The sequence below is a fragment of the Bombus vancouverensis genome, chromosome 13 (assembly GCF_051014615.1).
Source record: "Bombus vancouverensis nearcticus chromosome 13, iyBomVanc1_principal, whole genome shotgun sequence".
Classification (NCBI taxonomy): Eukaryota; Metazoa; Arthropoda; class Insecta; order Hymenoptera; family Apidae; genus Bombus; species Bombus vancouverensis.
The window spans coordinates 4,879,214-4,903,141 of NC_134923.1; the positions used below are offsets into that span (position 1 = coordinate 4,879,214).

Below are 23,928 nucleotides of genomic sequence, written 5' to 3' on the forward strand. Positions count from 1 at the left end.
CAGTATAATACACCTGTGATAAACCAAGATGGAACGAGCACTGTTCGCAACTGGCAGTTCCTGGAGCCGCTTCAATTAGCATCTCACCTTAACTTCTTCGTTAACTTCAGCCGGCGAGCAATCGAGCCGCTCCACCCGGAAATTAATTACACCGCGATAAAGCGGCGGGAGGTCCCTCTATATCGAGACAGAATCGCTGGAAGCCATTGGAGTCCGGACCACGGTCCGATTTAATAACCGAAGGAATCTCGACCACCGATAACGCGGCCGATTACCATTATCGCCAAGATGGCGGCGCCGCTTTTAATTGAACGCAACGAACGCAGACCACCGTGGACAACCGCGTTTGCGTTCCGAGAAGCACAAATCTGTCGAGTAAAACGGAACGGACGTCGTTTCTACGAGTTCCCGCCTGCCAAGTCGTATAGTATGCAATATCGGTTTGTCTATAGAGGCTCTTACAGAATTATGGGTCGATTAGGGAACAACCGGCAGAGGAGAATGAAGGGACGTGTATTTTTCAGCTTGATGAGGTTTTTGGATTTTTATCTTTCCATCTTGATCTCATTTTAGCAAACAAAAAGTATTTGTAACGTTTTAAACCTTTCACCGTGGATTAAGATGACGGTATGTTGCAATAACTTGCGTTGCAAAGTGTAAAGAAGGTATTTCATGTGGATAATCGTAGCGAGGAATTATGCACAGAAGATTCTTTTCATATTCTTTTCAAGCTGTACGTTTGCTACAAAGATATTTTTTACCATTGGAAAATTATAATTGTGTGAAAAACAACCGAAAGAGCGTAATAGGATTAATTGTTAAATTAAGAGATGGTATAATTTAATACGTCGTTATCGTCGCATCATTCTTTATCTCGTATGTGCACTTTTTATTTCATCGATTTTAATCATATCTTCGTTCTTGTTAATCTCAATTTTGAAACGTCCTATACTTATACCTCGTCGACAATGAATAGCGAATCTATGCATATTCTTCGACCAGCGACTTACTTTAGGCGGAACCATGGGCATGAAAGATTCTTCGAAATTTGAGTTTCAAGTACGTATCGAGATATTTCTGAGTTTGCAAGAAAACAGAGGCTTGGTTGTTACAGCGTCGTAAACGACGCATTATTGTATCATTTTGTTCATGGAAGTCGAGTAGCTGTTGAAGTAGCGCTATGAGTTCCGAGAAGGTGTTTCCGGCTATCCTTAACTGGTAGCTGGAATGAGAAGCACGTTTTCGATAATCGATACGCTGAAAATGTCGAGATGGTTGGATTGCTGTAAAACGAAGGAAGAAAAATTGTGAAACTATCGGAGCTTGTCTTTTTAATTTATGTCGAGATATTGAATACAATAGAGAGAAATAGTAAACTACAAATAAAATAAAAATGTAATGCCATGTTAAATCTACAAATATAAAAATATTTAATAAGAACGAAGAACTTTAGAAAATTGATAATATATAGGTTACAGCTTAATAAATTTTCTCGGTATTCAAAATATGTAGCACATATGTTCTTTTTTAATGTGGTTGATAATTGTCGATAGACGACAATATTTAATAATTGTTATTGGAATCTCAAAGAAACGACCTTTCATATGCAGCAGCCTGATAAGTATTGTTCTTATTCTTAATAATTCTTCCTCCACGAGATACTTCGCTGAATTTCTTCATTTCCATGTAATATAATTTCGTTCGAAACACCATAGAGAAGTCAATGAAGTTACGTGGGAAGATAAAAGGATATTAAACGTCAAGTGAAAAATACATGAACAGATAGTAACTTCTTGGTCTTAGAGCGTCTCATAAAACTTGCTTTACCGTTGTGCAAAACATTGACGTAGCGATATTAAAAACGCAGTAAGAAAACTAAAGGAAGCTTTCAATGACATTAAAGAGCGTAGAAAAAGCGAAACAGAGATGGTGAAAAGTGGTGGAGATACGTACGACAGAGAAAGACGAATATAGGCTTGCTAAAGTATGCTGAGCTTCAACTCGTCTACATTACAACTTCTGTAACAAAATTAAAAAAGTTTTCACAGTATATTAAAGGGAAATATGCGGAACACGGTGTTATTAGAGACTCAATAGACGGATGAATAGACTTAGAGTAACATCGGATAACGTTGCACTATTACGAAGAATGTAGTTACATTAAATTAGCATTGTGCCGGGAGATTTGTTGGAAAATGAATTTGGCGAATATTTCGCAGATTATGAGTTCAACCTGATTCGTTTCAGAACGTTCCCGGAAGTGAAATATGTTACAAGCGTTTTAATACAATTAATCTACTTTAACTTTCTATATCTGATAACATTTTATATTATAGCATCATTTAACTACTTTTCAAATATCTAGAATAAAGATTGTGATATCAAATTTAAGACGAAAGAGATATATCATAGTTCATAAATATCAATTCGTTCTTAAAAGATTAATCTCTTAAGGGCAAATTTTTCCTTGGTTTATTAATCAAGGGAATTGATAAAAAGCAACTCATGATGCAACTAAATATAAAATATATATTTTCTCAGGCATATAGATATTTTAGTACATACAATATCACAGCTGTAAAAAATCCATAAATCAATTACAAAAATCATGGACTAAATTACAAACAATTTACGCTCGAATGCGTCATGCGACAAGTGTGTTAATTAGTTACAGATAGATTAATCCTATAATAAAACTGATATAATCTTTAAATCAAAGAGTTCAGTAACAAATGCTATATCATAATAGCGGAGCAACAATTAGTACAGGTAAATGTAGAATGTTTTTTTCTGACAATGTTACCTAACTCATTCACATTCGTGAAAATTTGTTAATTCATAAAATTTGTTTTATTTTCACCAATCTAATAAATTTATCAACATGATTCACCGATCATCATCGTGAGTCATGTCATCGTTAAATGACTCATGTAAGTGAGTAACAGTTTATTTTTGCTGCTCGAAACACCGCATTTTCCGTCTTGAGATGGAACGATCGCATTTCGCAGAACAGATAATTCGAGGAACGTCGTTTGCAGATCGTGGGACGATCGATCGCGTTATCAAATCAGATGCAGCTGAGTCTTGCTGCATAATCCACTTTATCGTCGATTCGATTAACCCTGAACGAGGTAAAACGAGCGTGGTTGGCAGCAATGGCTAACGAAGCCAATGCGAAGAACACGACGACGCCATGTTATCATCCCTCCACTTTGTCCTCCTCTACGTGGCGTCGATTGAAAAGCTTCGAAGAAGAAGGCAACGGTGAATTGCTAGCTGCTAAAGCGGTAATATGTCTACCTAGCGAATGAAATATCGACAGAGAATCGATAGAGAATGTTTGATAGAGAATATTCTTCGGCGATATAAATCATGCCGGTACGATGGAATGCAGAAGTTATGGATCTGCAGGGGATGATTCTGAAAACTACATTTTTTTCTGATATTGTCTTTTCTGAAGAAAATAATATGGATAAACGGTGCAAAAAATTTGCGAAATTATAGAAAATGTTTGTAAAATTGTATGAGATATTAGCTTTCGCGGAGAACTCCTATTTTATGATGAGAGGTAAAATATTTTTTAAAGAGTAAATAATAAAGAATGAATGATAGTAGAAACTAGAAGAAACTAAAGGATATATACTTAAGTTAATGCTATTTACATAATTTAAAACAATAGTCAAAAACAAAAAGTGAACTGGTAGGAAATATGTTTATGAATAGACGTAGAATAATTCTGGTCGATTTATTTATCTTATTTTTGACCAGAGGAAAAGGGATTCTCCGCTCCCTTTTTAAATAGATCGTGTAATTTAAGAGAGTTGATGTTGGAAAAATTATACAGTCTATTTAATAAGCGTTTTATTTAAAGAAGTTTTAAGGAAGTCGCTTTTAAAGCTCGTTGGCTACTCTCGTTTATTTCAACCGAAAGTTAAAGTCGTAAGTTACCTTTGGTACTCAATTAACTGCTGCATAAGAAACAAGAAAGTTAAGATAATAAGTGGGTTAAACTTCGAAATCATTACGTATTCTCTCGGAATTAACTTTGATGAAGAATTGTTACACGAGTATCGTACGAAATCTGGCTCATTTTTTAATAATTCTATTGTAAAATAGTAATATTGTAGAATTGTTTCTATTATTGTGAAGATTCCAGATTTAAAAATCTAATTAAATCATTAAGAATCATATGGTGAAGTAATAGGTAAATAAAATAATTTATATTAGTTTTGTCAAAATACGAGTACAAAAAATAAATTAAGATAATGGATGCTTTTAACACAATTTTACGATACGAGTCAGAGACATAACAAAATTATCATGATTTAAAGGAAAATACTTTATCATAGCGTTGTAAAATAAATACTTCAATTTCTTCGAACTTTACAAAGCTATTATTGCATCTAAATAATCTAACTAACAATGATGATTAGTAAGAAAGATATTAAGCATATTCCTGAACTTTCTTTTCATAACCACGATGTTAAAAAGAATTCAATAGTTTAAACTGTCTAAGACAAAATATTGACCTTTAGTATGCCAAAAATGACAAGCAAGTCTTTGGAATTTCTTTAAGTTAAATAAATGTAAAATATCAGTATTAAGTAATATAATGTAAGTATCCTTGTTTTATATTTAAAACAACGTGTTACAAATTTATACTCTAATTCGTTTATTCGCTAGACATAAAGCAAAGATTTTTAAAAACCAACATCCTAATATTTCCGCCGATAAAAGAATTCTAAAATCCGTAAAAATATTTCTCTATACATGCTGATACTACGGTGTATCAATGATTTCTAGCTATTGTTTCATTAATCTCCATCGTGTGGACAATTTAAGCCTTTCATTGGCAAACATATACGTATTTTCCAATTTTGTGGAACGAAATCTTCGTCAGAAAATTTCCCCGTGTCTACCATTCTGTATAACCACGTATTCATTACCATAATTCCCTTTGCCATTCGTCTATTAACCATGTCACTACCTTTAACTAGAAATTTCTGTCATATCTTTTTATAATTAATTCTTTATACTTCACTGCAGCAACTATGAAGATCTCGATAATGTGACAATTCTTTTATCTTACATTATTTTCACCGATAAAAAGTGCAAAGAGAAAGGAAATTACTGCATAAATAAAATTAAAAATTATGCATAAACTTTCGAAGAAACTCCTTCGAAGCGACACTCTTAATTTCAATAAATTTTGCTGCAAAAATGTATTTATTTCGAGGCTTGCTTTTTCTTCTGGACTTCAACGTTCCAGCTGAAGCCGTAACAAACTTTCAAACTGAAATTCAAAATTCCGTCAAAAATGTTTACCACTGGGAAAAGCTATACTCGACCAGGAATTTTTTTCGGAGCAAACGTTTCCGTAGTTCGAAATTGGAAAACGGTGAACAGGGAAAAGTTTGCGCTGCCCTTTTTCGACGGCCGATTTTCACTAGTATGAGCTCTCTTCACAAGCGAAAAGTCACACGCGTAGGTGGACGCGAAAAACAAGTGTTTATCGATGTCACGTACCGATCCCGCTTCGACAGATTTTTTCGCGCTGCTGTTTACCCACCGTCAACACGCTTTTTTCATTTAACGATTATCAAGAGGATTGCCGCCTATCTCTGCTGTCGTACTCTTCTCCATCGATGAAATGCTCCGGGGTTGCATTTTAAATATTTTCTGTCTGTCTCTGTCTCTCTCTCTCTCTCTCTCTTTCTCTCTCTTTCTACTCTCTATATGCTGTTCGATACTCTCTTTTTCTCTATTCTCACTATTTCTCTTCTTCTCCCGTCTTTTCCTTTCTATTTTGCAACTCTTTCGCTAAACTGTTTCTGACTATCGTCAACGAAATGCCATGGTTACGAACGCTATACCAAACTATTCGTGGTATGATCTCCCGATTAAAAGATATCTTCGCTCAAAATCCACTTTGTTTCCACTCGCTTGTTTTTACGTCAGTCACTCTTTATTGCTATCGCTGTGTTTTCCTTCTTAGTCTCGCTGTCGGAATTTTATTTATCCTTATGCCTTAATTACTCGACTTTGTGTTCTCTATTTTTCTACGCGCTTGATTTTCCAAACGTAACACTTGTTTGTTATTAATTTACTGTTATTTTATGTAAAATAATTACAGAAGAGATGCAGCGAATTATTTTCCGTAATGAATTATCATCATTTTTAAAACGTATAATTGTATATCGTAAGTATCTTCAGAAATAACTGTGGAAATAAGTAAATATATAATAATAGGAAGTAAAATTTGGAAAGTTTAAATTTTTCAGGGTACAAAGCTCGAAAATGTGGAATTTTATAAAATTAAGAATTTGAAATTAGAAATTTAAAGATTTAAGAATTGGAAGGATTGAATCTATAATTACGCGAGTTCTACTTATCATTCTACAACCGATAGTTTGAGAAATAATTGCCATCTCTTCCTACAATCAATGTTTCTACGTGTTTTATTAATTACTTGTATTTTTATCTTCCATTGTCGTTTGTTTATCGTTTCGGTTCATTATTTGCTTCGTAATTCTGTGTTAAGAATCTTAAATTTCCATCGGTTTAAATCATCGATTTGAAAAAGCTTGTTTTCCCTTGTAACCCAAATACCCCGACAGCTTACAAGTTTATCGATTTCGCTCGAATTACGATTGGACAAACACGTTGAACGATCTCTGTAATAAATCGGATACTAACACGAGTGATGGAAATCCAAAAATACAACCCGATTTGTCCAGATTTATCATCCATTGCAAACAATCCTCAACCTTTCTGCTTTCAAAACAACCAGTAAATTGTCGCGTTCCAGTGTAGAGAAATTATATTTTCACGTGAAATATCGCGATTACGATCGAAATTTGTAATTAGACGAAATAACATCGTCTTGTAACAACGTATATTATACATTGCCTCATATTTCCTGCATATATTATTCCGTTTCAGTGTAATACGATGATAAATCTATTTTATATGCGAAGAAAATGCTATAATTTACGTATTATAGAAGCTATGTTCCAGGTAAATTTAAGAATTAGTAGAATTATAAATTGACAAATTATATTATTAATTTAGCAGAGGATTACTTGAGGATTACTTATTATTTAAAAGTAAAGAATACTTTAAATCATTATTATGATTTATCATAATTATAGTGTTATCATTAATATTATACTATATATATTAGATTTATAATTTTAGAATTTAATATTATTTAAAAATATTAGTTTCTAAATTCTATCAAGTTTAGTGTCATTAAGAATTTTATATTTCATAATATATCATTCAATTTAAATATGATTCTCTAAACAGATACATCAAACACAATTTATGAGTTTAATAGCTGTGATAAAATTATAAACTCATTTACGTATTATACACATCGTGCAGCACTCTGACTTTGATACGTAAGAAGATCAAACTCTATAGTATTGTACTATCGTGGACAAATTGTCTAAGAAATATCGGGTGAACCATAAACAATGTTGCGAGAAAACCTAAGTGCCGACAGGCCAAAAGGATTTGGACACTTCAATGGACCGAACGACCCATCAATATGTCGTCGGTGTTTCAGTCGAATAGTTACGCTGAAAAAAGTGACCATGAACGCGGACGGTTGCGGAACATGCACGTGGTAGGCCTATGAGAAAAGACAAAGGAATGCTTAAGGGAGAAAGACGAATTAACAGGCAGTAGTTAGTTGAAAAATCAGAGTGTTGTCAGCGTCGTCAGAGAGAGTGCTGTCAGCGTTGTCGAGGAGGATGGTCCGCGTGAAAGAGAGTCAAATTAACTGTGGCGGCACTCAACAGCAAATACCACCACTCGACACTAACTAGTGTCGGACGACGGCAGTGGTTAGCGCCTTAGGTTACGAGCGTTCGGGAAATCCGATTTTTCTTCCACGCATCTAAAATTGGAAGAAAAATAGCAGTACCCCATCAGCGACATCTACACCCAGCGCTACAATTATCACGGACAACACATACGCCTCATAACTACTCAGTTGTCTTAGTTATAGCACATTACTGTATTTAGTTCACGTTAAATAACCATCGTTTCCTGTTTAATCTATTCTAAATAAATAAAAAAAAATCCTACAGTATCTCTGCGCGACATTAGGAAGTTGATTAAATTCCAATCGTGTGTTTCAAGCGAATTAAAGACGACAAAAGGATACCGCGGTGAGTCAATGGTTTACAATTATCCTCTCTCCGGAGCCTTTCGATAGTTGAAATCGAACCGGAAATATATCAAACGACTGGTTCTCGCAGCGCGTTCCGCTGCTTTGGCTCGACATTCACCTGTGCCCGGGTCTCTCACGGCAATTATTCCGGGGCGGCGCGACGACAATATCCAGGCAGGCGAGAATGGAAAAACGACGAGGAGGAAAGCAACCGGTCGGATCCGAAAAAAGGCCATGGCCGCCACGGTTGAAATTAAAATCTCACGCAAGACTTAAAAGAGCCGCTAAAAACAGTCCTTCGCTTCTCGTTTCGTCGTTGAACCGGCGTGTCTGGCTACGAAAACGAGGAAATAATTTGCGTTCCACCGTGTCGTTGTCGTCAACGTTTCAACAAGAAGACCACGGAATCAGGAAGAGAGAAAAAGAAAGAATAAGAAAAAGAAAGAGGATGAAGAAATAGAGGAGGTCGTTGAGTAGGCCTGACTCGTTACTCATTCCTATGTCTGGCGTTTTTTGTCAGGTAAAAAATTTCCACGGGAAAAGGAACCAATTTAATAAGGTCTTAATAATTTGCCAGCAAGGGAGAGCAGACGGCTGTGTTTGACGGTTAACCCTCTTGGTCTCTGCTCTCCTTTCGCGAGAAAAGCAAATTCACGCTTTCTGTTTACCACACCGTTCGAACGAATGATATTTGGCTCGACTGGTTTGCGCGAGCGTTTCAACGTTTTCACCTGTTTAGAAATATTGGGAAATTTATTAGCAATAAGTAAGTTAAAGTAAAATAAAGAGACATTTGAACCAATCGAATCTTTGGAACATCGAGAAACATTTCAATTTTGGGAAAATGTAGAGAAATGTTCTTATCGTTCACCATTATTTCTCGTTTTAATCTTAACACTTCAACTACCACGCCGAAATTGCATGTTTCGCTCAGGACGCCACAGTGTTTTAATACAGTGCACCGTTAAATGCAAGATTTCTTCTCATTTTTTCTTTATTGATGTTCTAATAAAAATGTTTAATTGTTCAATGGGGCACTTTTTATTTCAAAGTATCTTCTATTTATCGGTTATATTCAAAATGTCCTAACTGTCAATTTTCATTTTATTTTTACAATTGTAAGAAGTTCAAGCGCTCCGGTCACCAATGACCACCGTGATGTCACACGAGAAACCGTGACCAGCCATGTATGACCAACGTGGCAGTCAAAGTGTTAACATCTTCAAAAGTTACAGATCCGTTTTCTTTGCTGATGTTGAGAATTATGGATCGTAATCGCCGAAATAAATATGTAGGAACACTTTCATCACATGTAGAGATGATAATAAAATAGTTTTGTATTTATTCAATATGCGATTTACGAGATGTTCATAGATACTCATTACACGTGTTTCAGTACTCATTTAGTCTCACTTTTACCATGCGTACGGATCAGTGACATTCTTTTGTTCTGTGAGACGCTGCGCACGCACATATATTCACGCACATACTCACACACATATATGTGTATCACTACTGCGCGGCTGATCCGGTGTAGCTCACAAAATCACATATATTCCAATAGCTGAAACGAAAGCAAGATCGACATATAAAAATTCGAGGATCGTAGCAGAATTAAATTTGTCGTAAATACATAAAAATCCGTAGTCTAATTGTTACATTCACGTCATATTGCGCAATGTAAATCAAGGCAAAAATAACGCGACAAAGTATCGAACAAAATCGGGGTTTACGGTCCAGTAGGCCGGTTTTCACGATCAGCAGGGTGGTCTCGTCGTAGCGGGAGGTTGCTTTGAGCGGCGCGTAAACGACAACGTTTTAAAACGAGGGAAAAAGGGCTGGCGATAAAATTTCTCCGAAGTTTGCTCTTTGTACTGGCGCTCCCTTTCGCGACGAGACAAATATTTGCACCAACCAGGGAAACAGAAATACTTATTCGCGACAAATAAATACGATGAACACAGGAGGGAGGTTTCAGAGGGCTGAGGGGTTGCTTACGAACGATACAAAGTAGAGGGTGAAAGTTGAAATGGAATTAGTTAAGCACCACTGTCGAGTGGTTCTCTCATCTCTTGTTCTCGTGTAAAAAGAGGAACAACGTGCGTATCTCGAGATAGCGAGATTTTTATGAGATTTTTTGAAAGGAAGGAAAATGAAATTTTTGCCCGGCGACCAAACGACGGACGTATTATTGACTCGTTCCACTGTGTCACTGCGAGATTAATTCAACGCTGCGTTACTCTTTGTTCCAGGGACCTCCAAGGGAACAATATCTCGGTGATATTCAAGACGGACTTTGAGGACATGGCCACGCTTCACGTTCTGTGAGTATCTGTTCGTTAAATAACGAAGCGCGTCGTATACTAGTTAAATTGCGACGCTAGATAGCGATGGGATCAAGTTCGAGTATCGTTGTTTTGGTAGGAAAGTGATACAACGAAGAGAAGTACATTCTTCAGGGAATTGGTTGGAAATTGTTTGGACTAGTGGATATGGGAAATTATTAACTCTAAGAACGTTTAGAGAAGTATGAATTCTCGAAAAATATAGAAAATGATCAATTATTAGAAAGTGTTGAAAATTGTTATACTTGTCTTCTTACAATTTAGCAATTAGTCTTTCGGCTTTGTTACGTTTCTCAAAGTGTTTATAAAAAATTAATTCCATTTACAGTGCAAGACGACAATCTTCATACAGTTGGAATGTAGAAGAAAAAGAGCGATGTTCTTTTATATTATTAGTAGACTTTGAATATTTATGTAATTATACAGGGTGGTTGGTAACTGGTGGTACAAGCGGAAAGGGGGTGATTCTACGCGAAAAAAGAAGTCGAAAATATAGAATAAAAATTCTTTTTTAAATTTTTTTTTTTGTTAATTTTTCCATCAAGACAACGATCTACAGTGAGATCCGTTATAACGTACCGCACGCGTACCGAGCGAAAATTCAAAGTCGATTTTCTCGAAAACAAAGCTTCAAACGAAAAATTTTTATTCTATATTTTCGACTTCTTTTTCCGCGTAGAATCACCCCCTTTCCGCTTGTACCATCAGTTACTAACCACCCTGTATATTTATGAAAGCAACGAAGCCCAAACAGAACATTGTTTTGCCAAATGCACAGAATGTATGTAATACAAAAAAGTATCTAAATTATCCAAAGTGTAACTCGTTATAATATTTAGCAAGAAAATTTTTCAAAGATGCATACAAGTTTGCCATTTAATTACTCAATATACAAGGGAACATTTATCTCTGCAAATGTCTATGTATGATACACATACAGTAGTACAATATAAAAAATACCACTCTTACTATCTGTACATCCCAATTGTACGAATATTTTTGTTTCTCGCCGTGTCTAGTCTAAATTCGGATCTTCCTACAATGTTCTCTTTTTCTCGTAGTTTTGAAGAAAATTTTCAAAGTTATACCTTCGAACCTGGTTACAATGCGCTTGATCCCGTCACTAACAAAAGGCAAGGGACGGATAGCTTTGGTCGCGTGCTGCAAATAGAATTGAATAGAGCCACGAGCTGAAGCCCGTTGAAGCGACTCTTAGGGGAGCGAAAAGTTGGCGAAATTCCGGTAAATTTGTCGCAAACGTCGTCCGCGTGGACGCCATTGTTGCAACAAGAAGGCAAAGTTGCTCGAATTCTGTGTGAAACTCGCTCTATGCATAGAGATTGTATTCTTTTCTCGACTGTTTTCAGCTCCGTGACTTTCCTCCGAAGGGCGTAAAGTTTCTTGCACGTTTCGAAACGCGAAGAACGAAATTTCAAGATGAGATCGGCGTGAAACGAAAGTAATTAACGCTAACTGGGTCGACAGATTTGTTCGTGTTCATAATGCAGAAATAGTTAAGACGTTTGCACGCGCATCACATGCACGATATTATCTTATAATATATGAAATGTCCGTTTTTCAACAATCCATTTTTCGCTGAATTCTAAGGATGCGTTTGTACATATACGTACACGAAGAAAAATGAAAATCCTACACTAGAGAGAAAAAAAGATGCGATTTTGTAACGATATACTATAATGACAAACTCTTTAGTTAAAAACAAAACCTTTAGTTTAGTTACGAACAAAATCTTTAGTTAACTGATATAACAAATTCGGTGTTCAATGCGTCTTTTGCAGTTGCCTATCGAATAATCAAATTCACACCATAGAAAGAGGTGCCTTCCAGGATTTAGTCGGTGTCGAGAAGCTACGTCTGAACAATAATCAAATACGTCACATCCCCGATCTTCTCTTTAGCAACATGATGAATTTAAAGCGCCTGTGAGTACCGTAGAATTAAATGAAATTATCCTTCCACTTATTTATTATTATTTCTGCATGAATTAATAGTGTACTTAATTGATAAACAGACTGAAATAATTAATTCGTTTTTCTGTGAAAAAATTTGTCGTAAAAATGGCGTTCATTTAAGGGAATATTTGTAACACGAAATAATATTTTTCGAGAGTATTACATCCATCGATTTAACGCATCAGTTGTATTGAAAATACTAAGTAGAAAAGCTGGTAATGGATTTTGTGAGAAAAGAGGATAAAAAAACTTAATTCTGTAAATATCCCAAAATTATTTTGCATTAGATAAATCCCAATGGATGATCCCTCTCAGTGAATAAACTTCCAACAAAAAGGTAAAGATCCCGCGACTCGTTTACGTAAATTAAAAAGTAACTTTACCGTGCATAAACTCATACACGAAGAGACAAGTAAGTGGCCTTTTTCGCAAGCTAATAAATAATCTTTGTGAATAAAACTTCATTCATCTTCAAAAGTTAAAAAAATTTTTTTTGCGCACATCTGTCTGGCTGAATAAAAACCTCCAACCCCAAAAACTCCAAATCCCACGACTACCGTATGACAAACAAACAAAAAAAGAAGGAAATAGCTTTTAAATGCATAAGCTGCAAATATACATAGCGCTTTGGTCGAAACTCAAAATCCCAAGTAATCTTCGTTGAAAAAATATCAAGCCGGAAAAAGAACATACGCTTCCATATTACTCGTCATTCAATGGGACGTTCTTTAAACAAGGAAAAGCGAACAGCTACCTACATAACGAAATCATATCAGTGCCGTGCGACGGCCGCGTTTTACAATTCGTTCGACCGTTGACAGGCGTGTTTTGATATCGCGAATTTGTTTAAAACGCGTGGCAGCCGTACACGCGGAAAGTCCACGCGGGCGATTCCTCGTCAGTGTCGGGCGCAGCACGGAGGTTATCGCATAAACTTTTCAGACGATGGCCTACATACCACCCACGCGCTCGTGTATACACGCGGAAGTACGCGAGTTCGGTTTGTGAAAGCCGCTTTCCTCCTCTTCCTCCCCCCCCCCCCCCCCCCGACTCTGCCCATATTGAACACGCATGACTTTGCCGCTCTGGGTTTAAACCTATTTTGCCTCCTCTGTTCTGCTCCTTTTTTAAAGCCGATCGTTCGCTTCTCGCTTTCGAGTTTCTGCTTCCTATACTTTAAAAAATAGAATAGCAAAGATGAGAAAAGAATGGGAGGGAAAAGCGAACGGAAGTTTCATCTATCGACTACTGGGCTACCGCCGCATTTTTAGAAAGCGACTTTTCCAATTTTTTTTTATGTTACCCACACCTGAACGATGTTACGAACGAAGGCTATTGTTCGCGGAAAATGGAGCAGGTTTTTCAACGATCTGTTCTTCTCAGCTCTGTCGCGGTATGCGAATTATTTTTCGAATGAATTGTGTTTTAGAAGGACGAATCTGTATTCGATACTTCTCTTTGCTATTTTCGTAGGATACGTATTTTTAGTTAGTATACTTCGTTGTTGTTTTATTATTTCATCGTCGGTGCTTGTATTATCGTATTATTAAAAATTATTGTTAGGAAAATATCCTTCAAACATACCGATGCATAATACGTAATTTAGGAGTATCGTTAATTAGAAATTGCCAGATTCGCGATCGCAGCGTAAAATAAGCATCGTTAAAACAGCTTTACACGAATAAAGTATAAATAATACTAGAAAAATCCTCAAAAGAAATTATAATTTATTAGTAATTATATGAGCGACTTACAATACTTGGATGATCAGTATATAAAAACTGAAATGGAAGAAAACACTCGCTGCTCCTTTCTACAATCCCATTCTACCTTTATCTACAATCAACCAGTCAGTCGAAAAATTCATGCTTCATAACCGACCCCGGATCAAGGAGCAGTCAGCCGCTGGCCAGCAGGAAGATCGAGCACCCAGCGTCAGGAATGCGATCTAGCGAGATTAACACGAAGATCCACTTTTCCCTTGGAGTGCTTCTCGATCCTGAATCTTAATCAACTGATCCCAAGTCCGTCACTTGGTCTAGGATAAAAAGGAGAATGGGAACACACCCAACCTCTATCATGATTAAACAGACATAGCTTCTGTGTGAATGGTACGCCATGTTAACCTGCTCGATGGTCAAGAAATTTGTTCACTATGAAAAAAAGAAAGGGACATTTCTTCTATTTATGTGATCTTCGATGATATAGAAGTGAAAGGGGAAGAAAGATAAGAAAAGAAGACCAGAAGAGAAAAACAAAAGAAGATGTAAGGTTAAGAAAGGAATATGGCGGAGAATGGGCCCATCTATCACGTTGTGAAGTGGTCAGATGAGAACTCGAAAGTTCTACGAGTCTCGAGGCCTTCCACTCTGCCCTCGGACACGAAAACCTATAGTCTCTGATGATAAGGCCGGGATCAGCCAGCTTACAAAAGGACGTATTATGTTGCGAGATTCTCACGGGCATCCGGACGCTTGATAATCCTTCATCCGGCGTGGATAAGTCGATGCCCCTGTAGGAAACCAGAGAAGGTTAACACACGGATGGGGGTGTTGCTTGGCGGAACAGAATAGGACGTTTCTATAATATTAGGTTGTCCCAAAAGTCCCTTTCGTTTTATAAGGAAGTAATAGATGCACAACATTTTTTGTTTTATATTATTTTATTGAATTATGTGGATCATACGGATTTTATAATTTCCGGACAATATAGTGCGATTGTAAATGGAAGTTTTAACGATCAAAGTTTATACGACAATTTTTAAACTTCAATTCTTCCGATCGAAAATTAGTACACAATTAGCTATATAATTAAAGGAAACGAAGCTACACAGAACACACGTTTATATGAATTTTTTCGAAAAAGAAGTATTAGTAATTAAGGAATGTATTCGAATAAAACGTGTTCTCAATCTTCTGTCATCAATTTTACAGCAATTAAAATAGATCCACGTATTATGAAGCTTCCAGATATGGGACGTAAAAAAGAGTTAGAAAGAACAGTATTTAAGTAATTATTCCAATATGAGAATCAACGTAAGTAAAGCGTGGAATACTTTTATAGTAACAGTAAAAATATTTTCTTCAAAGAAAGATATTTAACCAGAATAAGTATATTACAGCGACGCGGTAATGATACGCAGATTAATCGACCTACGTTTAAGCTTATTAAGCTTAAGCTTTTTGAATTTAAAAACACGGATTGGCTTTTCTCTTGAAAGTAATTAGTAATACGAAACTAAGGTATTGTATGAAATATTCTCTTCACTGAAACTTAATTAGTTACGATCTCATCTCATTGAAACCATTTACTTTAAAATCTTTATTAACATTCACGTTGAAAGCTACATTATTTAACACGCGCAATTTTATCCAACATGAAATCACGCTAAGTAATTAATTTTATCTTACCGCGAATCTAACAAAATTATAAAATTATAAATATAATAGTAAGCTTACTCAGAATGTATTTATAATATATGTTAAAACAACAACTAGCGTAGATTTTTGCATCGTTATCGTACGTGTACGTAATACGTACAAACTACATTATTAAATTAACATTATACACATTTCCTTTGCATCTTATTTCCAAATATGTAAATTCTGTTTTCGCTTGTAAACGATGTACCACGTATACATAACGAGTTACGTTATCGACTTTCGAATCTTCAAATCGATTTCAAATTTTATCAATACATACGTATATAATCGTGACAACGATGCCTCATTAAAATGCTAATGAACATTGGAGAAGCTTTATGCAAATATACGTAACATGAGAAAGCGAACTGGCTAACTTTACTTTTTTACCAAATCCTGAATTGCATTACTCAGATACATAATTAATATTAAACATCTTTCCAAACAAATTACTTATTCTCATCAAATTATTTATCAACAGGATACACCATAAATAATCGCAAATTCCGAGATAAATATTAAAAAATAATGTTCGTAACTTGTATGGAAAAAAACTCCGCCTTATGGAAAATAAAAAAACGTAAAAACTACCCAACAATACAATTTTGCGATCAGTAAAATTATGACAGATTTATTCACAGCAATTATTCCAGACTCATTCTATCCTACGTACATTTTTCTAACGTACCGAGAAAATTGATTAATCACGCTGCACCGTCCCACGAGAGATTTCCGTACAAGCTAGCAATCAGAAGGCGCAAAATATTAATTAACTGTACACGAAGATTCCTTCGATTCTGTGATGTGATCGTGTACCATCGTTCTGCGAAGAGCTTCGTAGTGTTTTCTGAGGTACCGTGGAGCACAGACGGAACAGCGTAGAACGGAAACATGTGATTAACCCATCGCGCAAATGTAGAAAGCTATTCGAGGTGGTAAGAGGATGAAGCTCCGCTGGTAATAAATGGTTTGACACAATGGAAAGGGGCGCGGACACGCGGCTGATTAGTATCACTACGTCGTGTGCAAGCATATTGCTCTCAGCTTGAAACGCGATACCCCTCGAACCTGTGGTGAACGTACAAGCTTGTATTTACGAGGCAATAACATTTGTTCGCTGTACACTTAAGCCGATAATAACCGGGACAAACGTTAGCCACGTACGCTTTGACAACCTGGTGTTGCGGTGATTTAAACAACGAAACGGTCCACTGAACGTCTTGCGATTCCTAGCCATCAAAATTTATGGACGAAATGGTATTTCGTCGCGTAAGAGACTAGGCTTCTTTGATTCTAGATATGGTTGCACGAAACGCTGTTCTGTTTACATTTACAATAGCGACAGGTCGACACGCGTCTTATTTTCCAATGAACTCTTTTCTTAATCAAATTCAACATTTCATTTTCATAGGTATTAAATTTGTATAGCCATGTGAATCAAGCGCGTGTTACCATTTAAATTTCATATTATATGAAACTAATTATTTCATTTTAGAATTAGATATGTATCCTTATCAGTCTCTTGAAAATTTCGAGAAATATTAGTCTTTATAATAGTAACAGTCTTTATAATATTAATCTGAAAATGCTGGAGGTAGAGTTATTAATTTTGAAAAATTGTTAAATATCAAAGTGGAAAGCGTAAATGAGAAATATGGAGGGAATCTTAATAAACGAATATTAATAAAAGATCAAATAGAAAGAGACAGAGAGATGCATTTGGTTTAATAATAGAAATAATATATCGAACAAGAAACGAGGCCAGGACGAAGAAGGAAAATTGAATGTAATTTTCAGCAATTTTGCGCGTAACATCGTTTATCATAGTTAGCCCGCAGATATTGCATGCAAATACGGCGTAATTTATCATTAACCATGAATGTACCTAAGTTCCTTGAATATCTGCGTAATTATTTTGTGCGAAATTGGGTCATGAATACAATGTTAAATAACTCGAACCTTATAATTATTGCACCAATCATTTCTACGAATATTAAGATTCCCTGATTTTCCGTCTAAACTATGATATACAGGGTACAAATGAAAATGCCGTAGACAACAGATAATTGCTTGTGCAAAAATGAATTAAAAGCCTGAAATACAATTTCTTCATTCAAGATTTAGTAAGAATTAATTTTCAAGATCCGCTACATGCAGCATTTATGTAGTTTTTTTTTACGAGTTATTGGTCTGGAGCAAGTACAAAGAAATGTATTTTATCAACGACGATTTATTTTATCTATTGCAAAGGCAGACAATTTCTCGAGCAAGATAATACCACTACGTTTTCAATTTTCCAAAAATATTACATTTTTTAACGTGTAATTAACACTATACCTAAATTATAGTTACAAGCTACGAATACTGTTTTACGGAAGACAAACTATTCCCTTATGATCTCAAAAGCGGTCACCAATCAGGTTCCGTTTCACCCAACTCTTATCGCGGTAACACAAAGCACAGTACCAGCAACATTTGGAATCGAGCACTGACTAGAGAGACAGAGAGACAGAGGAAGAGGTGGAGAGAGGAAGAAAGATAGAGAGACAGAGAGAGAGAGAGATGAGAGAGGTCCAGAAGGTCCTTTTGTTAGTTCCACCGAAGGAGCGGCTACGTCGAAATTCAGTAATTGCTTTCTGGATTGGCTGGGAGCGCGGTGGGAGTTTAATCTACCGGCACTGATCTCAGGCAACGCGTTCGAAATTATTGAAATTCTAGGGAATTTACGGGGGACAAAAGTGCTACATCGACACGTGGACACTGCTTTTCATCAAGGAAAAGGAAAAGAGTAGGAAGTAAATTTAATTATCCCTTGTAACCCTTCTTCGAATCGCACCGTCAACGGAATAGAAGCATTCCACTCATGGTCGTACCAAATTGCTTGTTCAAATTAGGAACTTATCATGATCAAGCTACAACACCAGTCCCAAATGAAACCGGCACCACTAAAAGCCTGGCCTTCTCCTTTTGCTCCCGGCACGTCTGCGTGGCCGAAATTCGGTAATTGCTTCCAGGATTGGCTCTGGTAAGCAACAGTCTAAATTTGCTGGTTCTTGCTTTATCAAAGCGTTTCGAGTACGTGGAAAATAAATATTGCAATTCAATTTGTTCAACATTTTTTCCCTTATTTAGTCTGAGAATTAATTATACATTAGTTTAGTTCTAAATAGTAAAAATTACATGGTATGTATATGGATGATTATGTATACATTTTCATGTGTGTGTACACTTACTGACGAAAGTATTTGAATATTTACCATAGAAAACTTGTATATCTATATTCTACGTGTTACACATTACAAAGCATTTCTAGATTTCAGTAGATGTTAAATATGGTTCTATCGAATATTTGTGCTTTACCAATATAACTGACAATCAATCGACTTAAATACGCTTCTGATATCTATGAAATATATACTTGTTTCAAACATCTTGCAATTTCTATACATCTCTCTAAACTCGTTTCAAACTCTACCCACATAATCGTGATAGTCTTGTTACAGTGTCAATGAACTTTCGAAACGTTTTATATAACACACACAATGTATTCATAAAAAACATGTATAAGTGTTCCAGTAGTTTGGTGAACCAGTGTATATTTCTACATGGATACAATACCATGTTAATTCAGCGTACTTAAAATTTACGTGAAATCGTAATAAAATTGTAAAATTATAAAATTACAAGAAAAAAGTGTATAACTTACAACTTATAAATTATTAGGCAAGAGGAAATTTTCAAATTAATTATAGAAATAGATACGATATATTATTCAATACAGATTTCCCTTATTTATTCCGGATTTCCTTGACTCCACCGAGCTTCCCTTTCGAGCCTTTATCTCTTATTTTTGTTACCTCGTATTCGTCTTGTCGAGATGCTTTGTCCGTAGCCTCGGATAGCGGACATAATTACAGACTGCGAGTCTCGTAGCCAATGGATGGTCAACGGTGAACCAAGCGCCGAGACCTCTAACCTATCATCGCGAACGTCTGGTTAAACTCGTGCATCGAGAAAAGGTTCGAACGGATGGATCTTTGCGGAGGAACGCGAGACGTAACGCAATCTATTTAAATGAACCCTACGGTTTAGCGAGGGATCCATTATCGTGATTGACTCTACCGTTAAGCGCGCGTTGCACTCGAAAAACGTTGCGTTGCCATGCATTATTCATGGTGTTCGCGTACCGAGGAAATTATGACGATAAATATGATGAAGCGCATTCTGTTAAGAAAACATTTTCCGGTTAATTTCGCAACCTTATCCCGTGGTGAATATCAAAAATATGTCGTACTATATCGATTATCAATAGCAAATATGTGGATATGGTATAAGTTAACGATAGCGTTGGTAATTGAAATTAAATTTAACATGCATGTTGATTACGTTAAGATATAGGATGAGAGATGTTAATGGTTATTTTATGTATACCATCGAGAATTATTTCATTAACAAGCTTCTTGATTTAAATTTATCGTATCGGTATATTAATAGTTTTGCAAACGATGTTATTTGTGAGTTTTTGATGGTAGGTAACTTAATATGCTTTATAGTCATCCAATATCTCATCGAATATCTCATAAAGGATTGGAGGTATCAATGAAAGGCTTCTATAAAGATTAATTAGTATAGAGGAAATGAATTGTTCCTTCGTATTTCTATGATCAACGATTTGATTCAATGTCAAGTTAATTAATTTTATAGAAGAGGCTACGCTTTTTTATTACCATAATATCATGTCCCTTTGTTAAAATAATTTTCACGATCTATTACGGAAAAAGTAATCTATTTCGTATTTTAAAAGATTATACAATTGTGAAGAACTGTAGCGTCGCAAGTCAGACGTTCTACATTAAATTAAATCATATATTATTAAATCACATTTAAACTGTTTTAATGTCAATCTCTGTCGATACTGGTATAGATAATTCATTTTACTGTTATTCTTAATTATTAATCTGAAACTGTATCTAACGTTTTCGTAACTAACGTAAATATTTTCTACAAGTGACAACGTAACGCTTTCTTTGAAGAGACATTGCTATTCCATAGAGAGAGAGAGACGTGTCACGTGAAGCCGCGGAAATGGTGACTCGTTACTCGTGTAACGACCCTGTGAAACCTTAAAGAAGGCTATAGCCACCCACGTGACTGGCGCACGTGCACGCGGTCACACGTGAGTTGTGGACTGTCTCCGAAGAATTTCCATGGGGAGGAGGGTCATCCATGGAACTGTAGTACATAGTTGACACTCGACAACTTCTTAAATTATTGATCACATGTAGAGCGAACTTGATACCAACTGTAGCGAAGTAGAACATACACCGGTGTTGTTCCACCATTGGAAATCAGACTTTAATTCTAAGACAGAAAACTTAGTAAAAGGTCAATGCACCAAGTATTAGAGTTCAACTTTCTTGCTTTTCATGATCGATGACGAGCTCCTTTACAAACATTGCATTTAAATAAATAATTAATCGTAGCAACGTAATCGTTTCCGTAAACGACGTTTGTTGAATTTTTCATTGTATTTTTATCGAAAATTTGCCGAGTTTCTCAGAAAAAAAAGAAACTAACCGAGTCGATAATTAGTTTTCTTAAAGAGAAAAACGAGTAATTTTGATTTACTCATAATCACCAGGCGATTAAGATGGTTTTGTTTTTGTTAATGTTCTTCACAGTGTTCCTGTTCAAGGATTAACAGACTGTCAAATAAGATTGGAAAAAAATTGTTTTTAATAATGGGAAACATGTTTTAAATTAAGTTATTTTGTAACTTTTTAAGGAAAGTAGTAAGGTTGATATAAAAGAACAGCACTTCTTTATGATTCAAGTCAATATTGAATTGTGTAATAAAAATATTCCCTTTTAATGTACGCCATGGTACAAATATTTCTGTTTTAAAAAAAATTGTTCTACCGAACTAAATTTTAATTTTTAGTATTATTGTAACATCTAATAACGATCATTTTTTCCGTAATAATTAATGGTGTCCTGTTGCAGAGACCTTAGCCACAATCAGATTGCTACGATTGGACCAAAGACACTCAGAGGGATTTCATCCCTAAAGTATTTGTAAGTGCAATCTTAACAATTCCTGTGGACAATATCATCGAAGTACCGTAATTGAAACTCTGAGTAAAGTCAAACGCAAACTAGTAGAAGCGATCAAAGATGCGTGCTCTATGCAGTAGTATCAGTCGCATTAGTCAGACACTAGTCCCATAAAGAGAATCGAATTTTTATGAATAAAACAATTTTTTCTTATATCGTTTAAAAATAAGCGTAGGAGCATTGAAATACAAAGAATTTGTCATTAATTTATATCAAGATAAACAAATTTTGTTATCAGGTATCTCGACAACAATGTGTTAACCTGCATTGACGAGGCATCGATACGAGAGCTAAAGGATTTGGAAGTATTGTAAGCAGATAAATACAATGCAATTATAATTTGTCGGTCGACGATTAAATAAATAATTTTTATATACTGTTGTTCTGTTGCAGAATGTTGAACAACAATAAGTTAACGACATTAGGCAAAGAAATGCTCAGTGGCTTTTCACATTTGCGAACATTAAAGCTGGTGGATAACCCATTATCTTGCGATTGTCACTTAGCTTGGCTCTCTCGACATTTAAAAACCTATCCGAGACTTGGACAACACACGCGATGCAGCTCTCCAATTCATTTGAAGGATCGAAATATCGCCGATTTACAGGTTTGATCGATGCCAAATATTCTTACGCGTTTTCAATTCCGCGGAAAACATAACCAATGGATTGGAATAAAGCAACATTTAGAACTGAAATAATCAATACTTCGTTTTAAACGTTGTACAATTCTTTCACATACGCCTGTCCATGATGGTATTTCTACTTAGTCTAGTTTTCCATTAATCAATACTTCCGGTCAGTAAGGATCTGTACTCTTCTTCTTCTATTCGTATGAGATCAATTTTTAAAAGAAATTTACTTTATCTTTATAACACTGTCAGTATTCAAAATATCGACGTTTACTACTGACTTTTTTAAATAAAAATTTATCTTTAGAGATTTAATACTAAAACTACCAATATGTAATGTGTTTGTGCTTCTAGATTTACTGTACATAGAATATTACAATTAAAATATGACAAACGATCACTGTGCATTTACTTAGTCCACCTATGTTCATTCATGTAGAAGAGATTATCAACCCTTTGGAATATTTTAATCAATGTTTAAATATCCACAACTGATAGACAGTCTCCAAACTAAATCTTTTATTCTGCATCTTCATCATAATGTAGCTTGTAGAAGCAGTTTTTAAATTTTCTACCATCTCTTGTTAAACGATTTATATTCATATTCCTTTTACAGTCAGTATTGTAATAATTAAGAATAAAAGGTAATATCATAATAATTTGCTAAAAGAACTTACAAATTTTTAACAATTACTAACACAAAATGTCTCTCCTGAAAAGTTTTCTCTACATAGTCGCAAAAAATTGGTAATTTTAGTATTAAATTATATTTACTACGTTTCGTCTTAACCAAAATATTTTCTGGTATAATCTGGCGAATTTTTAAAGCAGAGTCTTTATCGTACTGAAATCTTTCATGTGTCTGTCCGCGAAACAGGAGCACGAATTCAAGTGTTCCGGGCTGGTTGAACGTACAGGATCAGAGTGCAGCGCGGAACCGCAGTGCCCGCATCCTTGCAGATGCGCTGATGGTATCGTCGACTGCAGAGAGAATTCTTTAACGAAAGTACCCACCCATCTGCCGGAGGATACCACAGAACTGTTCGTACACACTATTTTGTCACAACCTCCGTATAGAATTGCCAATTGTCTCCTAAACATCGAATTTGACGGACAAAGACAATCGAATTTCAAATTTAACGATAGTAACTAAATGAATTCGTATTTAACCAATGTAACGTAAATATCTTAGGATAAATAAAATAACAAGTAAATGTAGTAAAATTTGGTTAAAATTTTTCTCAATTTTATCTAAAAATTAAGA

General features: G+C 35.5%; 1 protein-coding gene across 2 annotated transcripts in view; it reads left to right on the top strand.

The window, feature by feature from the left end:
* Window positions 1-10,435: 10,435 nt before the first annotated feature.
* Window positions 10,436-23,928, top strand: part of sli (slit guidance ligand) — a 43,217-nt gene continuing 29,724 nt past the window's right edge. Inside the window, exons 1-6 of one of the 2 annotated variants that reach the window (XM_033341765.2) lie at window positions 10,436-10,503; window positions 12,324-12,467; window positions 21,923-21,994; window positions 22,272-22,343; window positions 22,427-22,640; window positions 23,542-23,705. In XM_033341765.2, coding sequence (XP_033197656.1) covers window positions 10,484-10,503; window positions 12,324-12,467; window positions 21,923-21,994; window positions 22,272-22,343; window positions 22,427-22,640; window positions 23,542-23,705 — 686 coding nt within the window. In that variant the 5' untranslated portion in view covers window positions 10,436-10,483. The remainder of the gene's footprint in view (window positions 10,504-12,323; window positions 12,468-21,922; window positions 21,995-22,271; window positions 22,344-22,426; window positions 22,641-23,541; window positions 23,706-23,928) is intronic. The other variant, XM_033341747.2, reaches the window with a different exon arrangement.